Raw genomic sequence first — 13,216 nt, forward strand, 5'->3', positions numbered from 1 at the left:
ATCCTTTGCTCTAGGAGAGGACTTCAGTTGGGGGCTCCTGAGGGGGCTGGTGGGTCCTGGGTCCCTTGATCTTGGTTTCCCCATCTGTGCTGGGGATGCTGACAAACAGCCTCCCATCTTCCTCTCAGACACAAGTCTTCCTGGACTCCCTGGGACTCCAAGTGTGGGAGACGCAGGGAAGAAAGGCTGGCCGCTGCCGCTCCCTCAGCCCAGCCCTATCTGCTGTGGGCGGGCTTGGTTTCACCTTCCTGGGGGTGGCTGCCAGGGCCCACAGTGCCCTCCTCTTTCTACCTCGAGTTTGGGCAAGAGTCTGGTAGCCTGTGAAGACAGGGGCTTATGGGTCTACAAGGCTGTTACTGAGCCGAGAAACTGAGCTTCTTTCCCATCACCTCCATAGACACTTAGGGCAGAGCCTCTAAGGACTGGGCTGGATGAGCTGCCTGTGGGGTTGTTCCCAGCTGGCTTTCAGCCTGGGCTCCAGGTTTGGGCCCAGGGCCCCTCCCTGTTTCCTTCCTGAGTCTCCCTGGGTCCCTGATCGGCTCAGATTGCTCTGGCTCCAGAGGAGTCCCAGGCATCTTGCCTTTTACTGGTGTCAGTTACCTCCCTTACCCTCGCCAGGCCTGAGATGAGCTCAAGCGGCTCTAAGGCCACCTTTAGATGAAAAGGGATGCTAACCCATGAGAGAGTCATGGAGGAGTGCTGGGAACTCACTACAGGGGCTGGGAGAAGGGTCAACAGAACAGCAAGTGGAGTAACAAGGTACAGCCAACCTCCTCTTCCTCAGAAAAATTCGAGGAAGCCCATCCAGTAACCCTCCGGGGGACAAGCTCACTGCCACCAAAACAAGGAACAGTAGGGAAAAGAAAGTCCCCAGGACCCCTGTGAAAGACCATGAAGGTTACCTCAGACCAAAGAAGGAATCCCGAAAGTCATACCAGCAGCCCACTCACTGCAGCACATAAGCAGAGTAACCCCATGGTGATGGGGGAATTAGGGGGAGGCGGGAACAAAGGCCTCAACCTCTAAGCCCTGGGGACTCCCTGGAGTCCATGGACCAGGAAGAACTGGGGAGGCTGGGCAGAGAGAGGAATGTGCCAGGAGTTGGGGTGCTCTGGGGCCTGGAGCCATGTGCCCTTTCCAGAGGACCCTGGACCTCCCCACCACAGATCAGCCAAAGCCAACACCCAAGAAGTCCATGGCCAATCAGATGCCCTGGAAGCTGACCAAAGTCCTCCAGCAGTGACAGGCGAGGCTTTCCACCTGCTCTCAGTTGCCCAGGGCTAACAGACCATGAGGGCTGTGACGGGTCAGCCCAGCCTTCACCTGGGTCTCATGCCACCAAGACTCAGTGGACAGAGCCCTGCCCTCAGGGATGAAGGGTTGGACATCATCATCATCATCACTTCAGGTGATAATGAACGTTAAGAAAAATCAAGCAAAGTGAGGACACAGGGATTGAGCAGTGGAGGTGGGGAGGTATGGGTGTCAGGGAGGTAGATCTGCACTGACACTAGAACACAAGGGACGAGTCACCAGGAGGTTTGGGATGGGAGTGCTCCAGGCAGAGGGCACTGCAAGTGCAAAGCCCTAGAAGCCAGACTGAGCCTTGTGGGTTTTGGAGCCGTGGGAAGGCCAGTAGGGCTGGAGCAGGTGTGGGAGGGGAGAGGGAAGACTGGGAGTGGGGGCTGGGAGGGGAGTTGGCAGGCCTCCCAGACCAGAGCTGAGAGGCTAGAAAATTGTCAGCAGGGGATACAGGAAGTGTGGAGCTTTTAAAGCCCTTCCCTTGTGGGAGGGGCCACAGGGGGCCACCTGTCAGATGAGAAAGCCAAGGTCAGGGTGTCCCAGAGAGTGTCATCAGGGCCCCCTGCCTCAGAATCATCTGGGGTGGGTTGTGATGGGCTCCCTCCTGGTCTCTGTGCGGGTGGACTGTGACAGGTGAGGGCAGAGGCTGGGCCAGGATGGGGGCCGTGGTGGTGGGAGAGGTGGTGGGGGCTGGGGTGGTTCTAGTAGCATTTAGGAGGTAGAGACAAGACGTCTGGCTCAAGGATAGGTAGGGTAGGAGTCCATGCTGAGCCAGGACCAGGGGTGGTATTTATTAGAATGAAGAAGTCTCAAAAGAGGATAGATTAGATGAGGGGAAAAATCCAGGGTTCTATTTGGCCATGCTGGCTTCAGGAGCCCACTCAGTCCTGAGTGGATGATCACAGGTGGCTGGGCTTCGGGGCCACAGCCCAGGGCACGGACCACAAGATGGGCACACTGTTAGCACCAAGGTGGCAGTGAGAGCTGAGGTGCTGGACGAAGGTCAGCACTTCTCCTCCTCTGAAGGGGAGGAGAAGGAGGCAAGAATGGGATGGAGACCAGGGCAGGGGGCAGTTCTGGGAGGAAGGGGACCAGGTTGTCAGGCGCCTCCCAGGGACCCAGGAAAACAAATACCTGAAGTGACCCAGCAGGAGGACAAGACGGGGGACTCCAACTGGGGTGGCTGGGCAGGGGAGGGCAGAGAGAAGCAGAAGAGAGAGCATGAGAGAAGGGAGGGTGGATCACTCAAGAAATTCTGATTTAAAAGGAAGTGAAGACATGGGCAGCAACTGGATACAGGAACTGGGATTTCTGATTAAAATGGAGCTATTAAAAAATAATAATAAAAAAAATTAAATGGAGCTATTTCATCTCTGCATGCTGGTGGGAAAGGTCTGCAAGAGAGGGATGCGATGAGGCCCTGGGACTCACAGAGCCAGTGGCTGCTGACGACTGGGGGATGAGGCTGGCTCAGGGGAAATGGGATCCTTCTTGGTATGTGGTGGTGCCTGTCCGCAGTGAGGAAGGCAGTGGGGTCAGGGGTCAGGATGGCAGAGTGAGACAAGACGATGGAGGTAGGGGTGGGCTTCTTGCAGGGTGGGGGCATGCTGGTGAGAAAACCTAGCAGAATAGCTGGGCAGTGCTGGAAACCCGCTGGGATGTGGGGCCTGGGAACCCTGGCCACGTCCATGGCTGGTACTCTCAGCATGGCTCTCACGTGCCACCCCTCCAGACCAGTCCCTGGGCTAAAGAGTCACTACCCTGAGCCCCTGCAGGCCCCCACCCCCAGCCCTCTCTGGGGACCTCCACACTGCCAGGAGCCTAAAGGATGCTGCACAGGGCCCCAGCTACACCTGTTCTGGTCCCCTGGGGCCATGTCAGTTGCCACATGCCACTCTTTATTGTCCTATATTCCTAAGCCTAGTTTTGACCTGCCCCTTCCACAGCCTCCTAAGATGGCTTTTTGATTCCCGTCCCTTCCTTTACCACTCTGGAAAAACTGGGGTGGGGGGGCCACCACATTCTCCCCCCTTCACTGAGCACACTGGAAACCACTAACGATGCCCAGTCCTAGCCTGAGCTTCACGTTCTCAAGGGAATGACTGCCTGTCCTGACCCTCTGCTCCCAGTTCCTGCTGCTTGGCCCATCTCCATCATGGAGGGAAGTGGGGCGGGGGGAAAGATGGTCTGGGCAGGAATCACGGGTGCCACGACCTGGGCTTCCTGGTCATTTTCTCCACGGCCATAAGGGGAGAGAGACCACAGCGAGAAACAGGGGTCCTTGGCCACATGATCATGAAATTGCCTAATCAATGGCCTTCCTCGGCCCCCGGGACCTGCCAAAACCAAAAATGTGGCACCTCCAGGAGGCCTCCCAGCTGACCTCCCTACAGTGCCTCCGTGAAAGCCTCGCATGTATCCCCTGAGCTCATGAAGCCATTACCAGCCTTTACAGAAGAGGCAGGATGGCCGAGGGGCTGCGAGAAACCAGGCTAGGCCCAGAGTGCAGTGGCCTGGTGCTCACCCTCCATCTCCAACAGATGTTTGCAAACTTTTAGCCCACCACCTAGTCCTTTCCTCAAGTGGCAGTTTACTTGGGGATAAAGAAAGAAACAGCCCTAAGAGCTGCCCTGATGGAAAGGCGTTTATAGGTGGACAGAAGCCTCACTGCTTGGCCTGACTACTTCTGCCCCAGAAACACCCCCCAAGTCCTGCCCAGGAGCCCCAGCAAGTCTGAAAGCCATCATGCTGGGGAGGGCATCACTGTGCTCCCCACATCCAGGATGCCCATTCCCCAAACTCCTCTCCAAGTCATTACAGAGCACCCTGGCTCTGAGCGCATGTCCACTTACCAGACACGGTGACCACGATGTACTGCTGGGACGCCGGGGACGGGGTGGGTGCGCCAGCCGGCTGTGAGGGCGTGGGGGTGGCCGGAAGCTCCGTCACATATTGTTTCTGGCTGCCTGGTGGCTGTGCCTGGGGCTGGGGGCTCTGCAACTCAGTGACATATTGGGGCTGGGGGGTAGCAGCGGTGGCAGGCGGCTGGGGGGGTTGGGGTGCCGCTGGTGGCGGCGGCGGTGGCTGGGGCTGGGCCTGTGGTGGCTGGGATGGTTGCGGGGCTGCCTGTAGCTCAGTAACGTACGCTGGTGTTGCCATGCCAACAGTGGGGAAAATGATAATAAATAAGGCTTTTTTTTTTTTTTCTTTCTTGGGAAGAAGCAGAGGAGGGGGGAAACAGGAAAAAAAAAAAAAAAACAAAAGAAGGAAAAACAAGAATTAATCTACAGGCAGAGGAAACCAGGGACAGTTCCTGGCTCCCTAGAGACACGTTTAGGTTCATCACTAACTTAATTAAATCCTGAGGCTGGTGGCCAGATACAACCAACCCATCACCGCACGGGGACTGGTTATGGACTGAGGCTAGTCTACGCCTCTTCCACTCATCCCTGTCCAGGACTCCTGCCTCCTTCCTTCCCAGTCCCTGGTGCCTGGAGGACCCCTGTGACAAAGGGGGGGTGGGCGAGGGTGGGGTCTTGGGCCCTCGCCCAGAGACAAATGGCCCATTTCTGAGGGCTCCTGCAGACGGAGCACCATGCTCTCTACATTATTTCATCTTAAACTTTACAATAATCATGTCTGAGTTTGGGTTTGCTCTGGCAGATAAGGAGCTGAGGCTCGGAGAGGTTGAGAAACTTGCCCCAGGCACACAGCAGGCTGAGGCTGAACCCTGGGCATTCTGAGCACTTGAATAGTTGGCTAACTGCTGGAAGGCAAAGTCGGGGGGGGGGGGGGGGGGGGGGGAGCCATCTCCCAGCCAGCCTGTCCCAGTTCCCTATATGCCTGCTATTTGGGCTCGGATTCTTGGCTGAGTATCATTCCCAGTGGGGTGCCAGACAAGGGGAAGGTGTTTGAGTCCAAAAAGCCCTTATTCGGAAAGCATATTGTGGTTACAGGGGCTTTCAGGCCCTTGAATGAACCTTAATGGGTGACGACACCACATGTGAGCTCATCACAGGAAGAGTACCCTTCTGAGTCCAGGGGGACTGGGCTGAGAGCAGGCCCTGGCCACAGGGCAGGCTCAGCAGGCACTGCTGACCTCAGAATGGGGCTGGCCCAACCAGGCGGAGGCAGTTTTTCAGGATGCTAAGCAGTCATGTTCCCTCTCCCAGGTAGTGGGCTAGGCACCCCGTCTGTCTTGCTCAGCCCTGTCCCTTCCGGCTCAGGGCTACCCTCTCTCAACAAGTCCAGCCTCATTAGAAGATGAGCAAATGGTTTCCCCGCTGCCCACACTAATGGGGGCCATCCCCAGCTGCTGAGTATCTGAGGACAGCAGAGCAAACACTTGAGTGGTTAAGAGGAGAAGCTCCAACCCCCCTACCTTCGTGACCCCTGCCCGACCCAGGGAAGTATTTGACTTTGACAGCTCTGCCTGTGGTCACCTGTGACACTCCAGGGCCCACTGGCCACTGAACCAGAAGCTATTCTGCGCTAACCCTGGAGCACCTGTGGGCCATCTCACGCCAACAGGCGGCCCTCCAGCCACTGGTGACTAAGTAGGATTTGCAAGGGGAAGGAGGGGGGAGAAACAACTGCTGCTGGTTAACCAGAAGCCCCAGGAGCCTCTGTTGTGATCACCTCTGCACCGCAGCCCCATGGCAGAGGAGCCATCATGGCCATTTCACAGATGAGTAAAACCCTGTGAAGGGTGCCCCACAACTGGTAAGAAGACAATTTGAACCCAGGTCTCTCTGACCTCTGGATGTAGGCTCTTAGCCCCCGGCCCTGCTCAGGAAGCCAGGCACAGGGCTCGTCTATTTCTCACAAATAGGGAAGATAACATCTTCCCCGTTTTTCAGAGGGAGAGACCTGAGCCCCACCCACAGAGATTAAACACCTGCCACACATTAGAAAAAGGCATCTGTCCCCCAGCCCCTGCGCTCCCAAACTCCTTCCTGCCAGCCTCAGAGGGGCTGCCATCTGGGGGCTCCTCACACCATTGCATCCAAACTCTGGCCCAGTGCAGGAGCTTGAGTCACAGCAACTGATCTGTGTCCATCTGCCTGGTGTCAGACCCACCCCGACATGAACCTTGACCTGTCTCTTCATTCGCAACCACGTTACTGACCTTCCCCTGGGACTCAAGTGTCCCCATCTGTGCCTGGGGATGGTGAGGACACCAATTCATAGGGCCGTCATAAGGCTCCAATGAGACAAGCCAGTAAGTGCTGAGACACGGAAGTCACTATTATCATTGTCACTGGACAAATAACCCTGCCAGGTGGAGACAGAAGAAAGGGGAAGGAGACACACACATTCCTCAGGCTCTTAGAAGGAGGTGCCCCAGGGATGCCTGGGTGGCTCGTGGTTGAGAGTCTGCCTTTGACTCAGGGTGTGATCCTGGAGTCCCGGGATGGAGTCCCACGTCGGACTCTCCACATGGAGCCTGCTTCTCCCTCTGCCTGTGTCTCTGCCTCTCTCTCATTGTGTGTCTCGTGAATAAATAAACAAAATCTTAAAAAAAAAAAGGGGGGGGTGCCCCAGAGTCTGCTCTTTGAGCTAACCCCCCCTTGGGATGATTCTGAGTTCAATGGCCCTGGGGGAATTCTCTGAAAAACCCTGGCCTGGGCCTTGCTGGGGCCTAGCAGAGCTTGCTGTGGTGCCTACCACAAGGAATGGACGTTAAAAGCGCCACCCTTGCAGGTGCTTTCTCCTCCCTGAGGAGGAAGCCTGCCGGCCCCATCCCTTCCACTCAGGGGCAGGGGAAGGAGGCGACAGTAAAGGCTGAAAGGCCAAGCATGAAAAGGAGAAGGGGAGATTAGTAAAACAGTTAAACCCACTTCTCTATTGGAGGCCTTCCCAGCACTGTCCCTGTCAATCAGTCCCCAGGAAGGGCAATACCGGACACCGAGTGTCCCACAATTACTCGTCCAGGAAGCCCTTTTCTTTCCATTTGTGGATGGCTAAGTCAAGCAGAGTTCTGCAGGGTGCTCTCTAGAGAGAAATAAGTCACAAATATTTAAACAGCATGAGATCCTTTCCTTTACAGAGCAGGGCACACAAGACAAGGGAATCACTCAGCAAATCTGTTCCTTGGCAATGAAACTGCCAAGAAAAGTGCCAATGGCTGCACCTATCTTCAAAGCCAATAGCTGTTTTGGGAGAATGTTTGAATCAATTGCTTTAGATCAGGGGCTGGCAAACTTTTATAAAGGGCCACAGCCAATATTTTTGCCTTTGTGGGCAGACAGCCTATGTTGCAACTACTCAGCTCACCACTGCGGTGTGAAAGCAGCCATAGATAACATGTAAACAAATGAGCGTGGTTATGTGCTAATAAAACTTTATTTATAGACACCTAGATTTGAATTTCATATGGTATCACATGTCCTGAAATTTTACTCAGACCACAAAATAGTCTTGTAATTCTTTTCCCCAATCATTTAAAAGTGCAAAAATCATGCTTAGTTCACAGGCCACACAAAACCAGGTGGCAACCCCTGTCTGCTGACCTCTGTCTTGGATGGAGATTCTATAATCAAATGGTTTACATCTTGGAACAAGCCCTCCTAAAGAAACAGAAAGAAAACTCCCTTTCCTCACCTGTAGAATGGCTTCAATAAGGAATTTGTAGAACAGGGAAATTAGATCTAAAGATGTGGGTTTCCTTCATCCTCTACATTCAAGTGAGTCTAAGATTGCTCAATGATTTCTTCAAAATAGATCCTAAGGCTGGATACTTCTCTCCACCTTCATCAACACCCTCCTACACTGAGCTGTCTTCATCTCTTGCTTGGACCCCTGCAACACCCTCTTTATTAGCTCCTAGCTCCACGCTTGCCTTTATAGTCTTTAGGATTCTTTGAAAACACAAATCCTATCTTGTCACTCCTCTTTTCAGAAGGCTCGACGGCTCTTATGACAGAGACAAAATAAAATCCAGAGCCCTTCCCAAGCATCATGGGGCCTTGAGGTCCTTCCTATCTCACTTTGAATGTTCTAGTCAAACTAGCTCTTGCTCCTAGAATGCTCCAGGCCTCCTGCCTCAGGACCTTTGCACCAGAGTCTTCCACCTGACTGACACACTCACCTCACCTCTGCCCCCATTCTACACTGCTGGCTGCTTCTTATCATTCAGGTCTCAACTTCTATGTCACCACCTTGGGTCTCAGGTGTGCTCCCCTCTCCCACCCCCAAGCACTCTGAAGCACAGACTCCTTTTTTTTTTTTAACATTTATTTATTTATGATAGACATAGAGAGAGAGAGAGGCAGAGACACAGGCAGAGGGAGAAGCAGGCTCCATGCCGAGAGCCCGACGTGGGACTCGATCCCAGGACACTCCAGGATCGCGCCCTGGGCCAAAGGCAGGCGCCAAACCGCTGAGCCACCCAGGGATCCCCTGAAGCACAGACTCCTGTTTTATTTTCTTCCTGGCCCTGTATTTCTTTGTCTGCTCTCTTATTCACAGTTTCCTTTCTCTCCATGGCCAGAAATGCAAGCTCCCCCAGGTCGGAGACCTGGCCTGCCCTGCCCATCACTGCATCTCCAGCTCTTTATAACACTGACGGGCACATGGTGGGGGACTCAAGTTTTACTGTCAAAAAAGTATCTACACGCCAGGAGCATACTGCTAGTGAGTGTCAAAGGCCGGTTTGAATCTACCAATTGACAAACCCTTGTGAACACATTCCAGCCTCCTGCCTCCTGCCTCTGCCAGCAACAGGCGTATGCAGCAGCAGCAGTAGGTAATGCCCCCTGGTCATTACAGAATGGGCTTCCCAGCCCAAGAAGAGCATTATGCATTGTGCAGCTGCTATCTGCAGGCTGCAACCCTGGGGGAGCCTGCCTGGCCCACCCCTGAGACGCTGAGCTGTGTATGGGGAGGGAAAGGCAAAGACTTCAGCTCTAGAGACACCATTCCCACGACACCCACATCCCTGGCTCACCCAGCTGCCTCCTGGAAGCCTTAGGGCTGAGTCTGGGCGCAGGCCCAGGAGAATTTAGCTTTTTGGCTACTCTCCTAAAGCAGCAGAAAGGCTCTTCAGGAGCAAGGCAAATGACACTTTCTCACTAGAAACTGGAGTCCTGGTATCCAGCTTCCTGGGATCTCTCTCTCATCTCTGTCATCAGCCCACACAGCCCAGCAAGTGAGTCAACCTTTAAAGCCACTAGGCTCTCACCCAATTCAAAATGATAAAAATAAATGCAAGTGGTGTAATTCAGAGAGCTGAGCAGGAAGGGCCAATCATGAGAATGACAGTGGTAGCTAACGGAGTTTGAGCAATTACTATGTATCTGATACTCAACATGCATTCCTTTATGTAATCCATAACACAGTAATATGAGCTTAAAATTATTACCAGTGATCACTGTCCCTAGCTTAGATAAAAGGAAATTGAGGTCCAGAAAAGTAAAATAACTTATCCAAGGGCACACAGCTAGAAAGCAGGTGATTGTTTCCAAAAGCAAACCAAAAAAAAAAAAACCCAAAAAAACAAAAAACAAAAGCAAACCAAACCAGTGCCCTCTACCTTTGTCAAAAGATCCTTCTGGGCTTGGACCCTTCAAATATAAAAGTTATGGGGCAAGAGGTGGGTGAGGGTGGGGACAAGCAGTTAACAAAGCTAGTTGAGGGACACCTGGGCGGCCCAGGGGTTGAGCGTCTGCTTTGGGCTCAGGTCATGTCCCCGGAGTCCCAGGATCAAGTCCCACATGGGGCTCCCTGCAGGAAGCCTTCTTCTCCCTCTGCCTGTGTCTCTGCCTCTGTATCTCTGGTGAATAAATAAATAAATCTTAAAAAAAAAAAAAAGAGCTAGTTGATTGGTAACATCACCTTCTGCTCAAAGTCTGCCTTTCCAACAGGTGGTGGTGACCTTTCAGGCAGGTTTGGTATTTCCAGGTTTGTACTGAAAACTAATCCCCACCCTTCCTAACTTTCAAAGGGGTCCTGCCACCTCTCAAAGAGGACTCAGTCTAGAAAAAAGTCCCTGGAGAAGTGAGGCCCGCCCCACCCCGCAAATTCTTGAGGAAAAGCTTTAGCAGAGCCTGAAATGATCCTTCTTGAAGTTTATTGATTTTAAAGGAAAACGGCTGCAGTTTGCACACCACCACTCTGCTCTGCTGATGCCAAGCTCCAAAGCAAGACAGAGAATAAGCAAAGTGGACTTGGCCCAGCTGGCTGTTTGAAAAAAATAAGTTCTCCAGCAAGCTGGCAGATCCTGTTGCCCAGCAAAGCGGTCGCTCACATTCTCCTGTAACAAACATGGAACACTTCCCTTTCCCTCTGATCTTCATGTAGCGCTCCTGCCCACGTGGCTCTGGAGACTGGTACCTCCTCAGTGACATGTGACCCAGTTGACACCAACTTGATTGACACAAAAACATGTGTCCGGCCAAGAGAAGCAGCTTAAGAAATCTAAGAAACTTCCTCGGGCGCCATTTGCTTCCCATGCCCAGAAAGGGAGACCTTTATGGGCAGAATGGTTAGAAATCATCCCCACTCCAAAAACAAGTCTCTGCCCAGGGATAACACTAGGTCTAAGAGCAGCTGCCAGAGAAGCAATCAAGTTTCTGTTCTTCTGTCTCAGTCACCCAAGATCACTCCTCCCTGCCGTCGGCTCCGATTTCTGCAAACCAAATCCTCCCGGGTAAAGCCATATTCCCAATCCACAGCTTCGCCATGAAACTTTGCTTCTCTTTGCCTTCTCTCAGGGAGAAGAAGACAGATTTAGGAGCAGACAGCAGTGCTGAAATCAAGATTAGCTAACAGTTCTATCAAACCACATTCAAAAACAGGACATGGGGTAAAAGTTCAAAGATGAACCCTAGAGAAAGTCCTGAAAGGAGTCAAAGGAGTCCCTGAAATGCAGAAAAGGGACGATGGCAAGGATTCTCCCCACTTTACAGGATGGAAAACTGAGGCCTCAGATGTGTCAGATACTGTGTACTAGGAATGACCTGGGCGGCGGCGGGGGGGGCAGGGCGGTTTCTAAAGCGACGCGGCACAGGTGGCCTCCCATCTCTGGGATGCGGTAAGGCCCCGGCGGCTGCCGCCGCCGCACCCGGTTCTCCCTCGCACCCGCCGGCCCCGCCCACACCTTACGATCTGGCCCCGCCCACTCACCTCGGCCCCGCCTCGCCCCTCCCTCGCTCCCATTGGCCCAGCCTCCCCAGGCCCGCCTCTCCGCACCTCCCAACATATAAAAGCCCCCCGCCCCGTCCGGCCGACCTCCACTCGCCGCCGGCCTGCTAGCGCCCGCCCCTCGCGGGGGCTGGGCCCCGGACCCCAGGGGCGGGTGGTGTCGCCCCAGCCGGGCCCCGGCCCCCTCCCCCACGGCCCCGACAGTCGCCGCCGCCATTTTGACCGCCCGCCCCTTCCCCCCGGACTATGATTACAGCGACACCCGCCGCCCGGGCCCCGTCGCCCTCCCTGGCCCGGCCAGCCACCCCGGGGCCGCCCCGGTTACCTCGGCTTCTTCCTACTTGTGTCCGCAGAAGGGCTTTCCAGAGGTCTCGGAGGCGATGTTGGGAGGGGGACGGAACGTGCCGGGGTCCCCGGGCCAGGCAGGGGGGGGTGGGGGTGGGGGTCGGCCGGGCGGTTGTTGTTGTTGACTCGCGTTGCCGGGTTGCTTGGTCGCCACGACTACCGTGGCTATGGCGCCTCCGTTTCCCTCACCGGGGCAACTGTTGCTACCCACCCTACACACGTCACGGGCGGGGGCGGAGTCCCGGGTGATTGGCGGCGCCGGGAGAAGTGATTGGACGGCGCTAGGTCCTGCTGCGAAGCTATTGGTCCGAAGTCACGCTTTTCAACACCTCCTCGACTTCTCGGCGCTCTGATTCATCGCTCTGCATGTCCATCAAAGGAAACTGAGCGCTCAAAGGCAGAAGAACCCGTCACTCCCGCGAGGAAGCGGCCGCCTAAGAATAAAGGGGTGGGGTCTGTGAGGTCGGGATTGGTTTGCGGCTGTAAAACCTGCCTTTTGGTTCAGCTACTGGGACGTCAATCTATTCCAAAGGTTTGCCGCGCTCTCCGGCTGGGGACCGTGCGCATGCGAGGAGCAAGGCCAGCTGGGAACGGTAGTCCGCTCTGCGTACTTCAAACGCCTTACCAACTATAAAAGGCGAGGAAGGAAAGCTCTCTCCCTTCAGACTTCTCCCTTCCCCAGTGGGTCAGTTCCTGCCCTCGCGCGCTTACGTCACGGGAGGAATGCGGTGACGTGCACTGCTCGTCTGTGACGTCGGCGGCGGGGGCCGGGCTAGGGGGTTCGATGACGTCACTGGGCGCTCTTTTCCCCCTACCCCCAGTGCCCTCCGATGGTGGGATGGTCTAGGGGAGCCGAGGTGGAGTTCGATTCCTGGCTCCCCTACCCGGAGCAAACTTCCCCCGCCACCAACCCCCATCCCCGCCACCTCTGCGTAGACGCGGCCTCCGCGCCAGCTCCCGCCTCCCCGCCCTGTTGGGCAGGGAAAGGTCACTGCTGCCGGGACGGCCGCGGCTATCTCGCTCCCGCAGGCGGCGCGGACGGCCCTGGGAAAGGTCGCCCGCCGGCGGAGGACTTAATTAGAGGCTTCTACCGCGGGCGATAAGCAAAGGTCGGCGCCCAGCCCCTCCCGGGGGAGCTCGGGCTGCTCCGCTGGGCTCCACACCGTCCCCCTCCCACTCCTCCCAGCCCCGCCACAGAGCATTCCCCCCTCACCGTCCTGCTTGCCTCAGTTTCCCCAGGGGACAAGAGATAGAAGCGGGTCAGGATTAGGGTGGAGCGCACCTCGGGCGCAAAAACTCGATCATCAGGATAAATGACATTCTAATATTTTTTCCAATATTTTTTAAGTGTCAAAATTAATGGGAAAACGATAAATCCGTGATAAGCAAAATGCCAAAATGTTAAATAAAGATAGGACCCGCCAGG

General features: G+C 54.9%; 1 protein-coding gene across 2 annotated transcripts in view; it reads right to left on the minus strand.

Annotated features, from left to right (window-relative positions):
- RFX1 (regulatory factor X1) overlaps nt 1-12,217 on the minus strand; it is a 30,492-nt gene extending 18,275 nt beyond the window's left edge. Inside the window, exons 1-2 of one of the 2 annotated variants that reach the window (XM_041762823.1) lie at nt 11,771-12,217; nt 4,155-4,508 (exon numbers count right to left, since the gene is read on the minus strand). In XM_041762823.1, coding sequence (XP_041618757.1) covers nt 4,155-4,461 — 307 coding nt within the window. In that variant the 5' untranslated portion in view covers nt 4,462-4,508; nt 11,771-12,217. Of the gene's footprint in view, nt 1-4,154; nt 4,513-11,770 lie in introns of both variants that reach the window. The other variant, XM_041762822.1, reaches the window with a different exon arrangement.
- Between the last annotated feature and the right edge of the window lie 999 nt (nt 12,218-13,216).

This window comes from Vulpes lagopus, chromosome 7, assembly GCF_018345385.1.
Source record: "Vulpes lagopus strain Blue_001 chromosome 7, ASM1834538v1, whole genome shotgun sequence".
NCBI lineage: Eukaryota > Metazoa > Chordata > Mammalia > Carnivora > Canidae > Vulpes > Vulpes lagopus.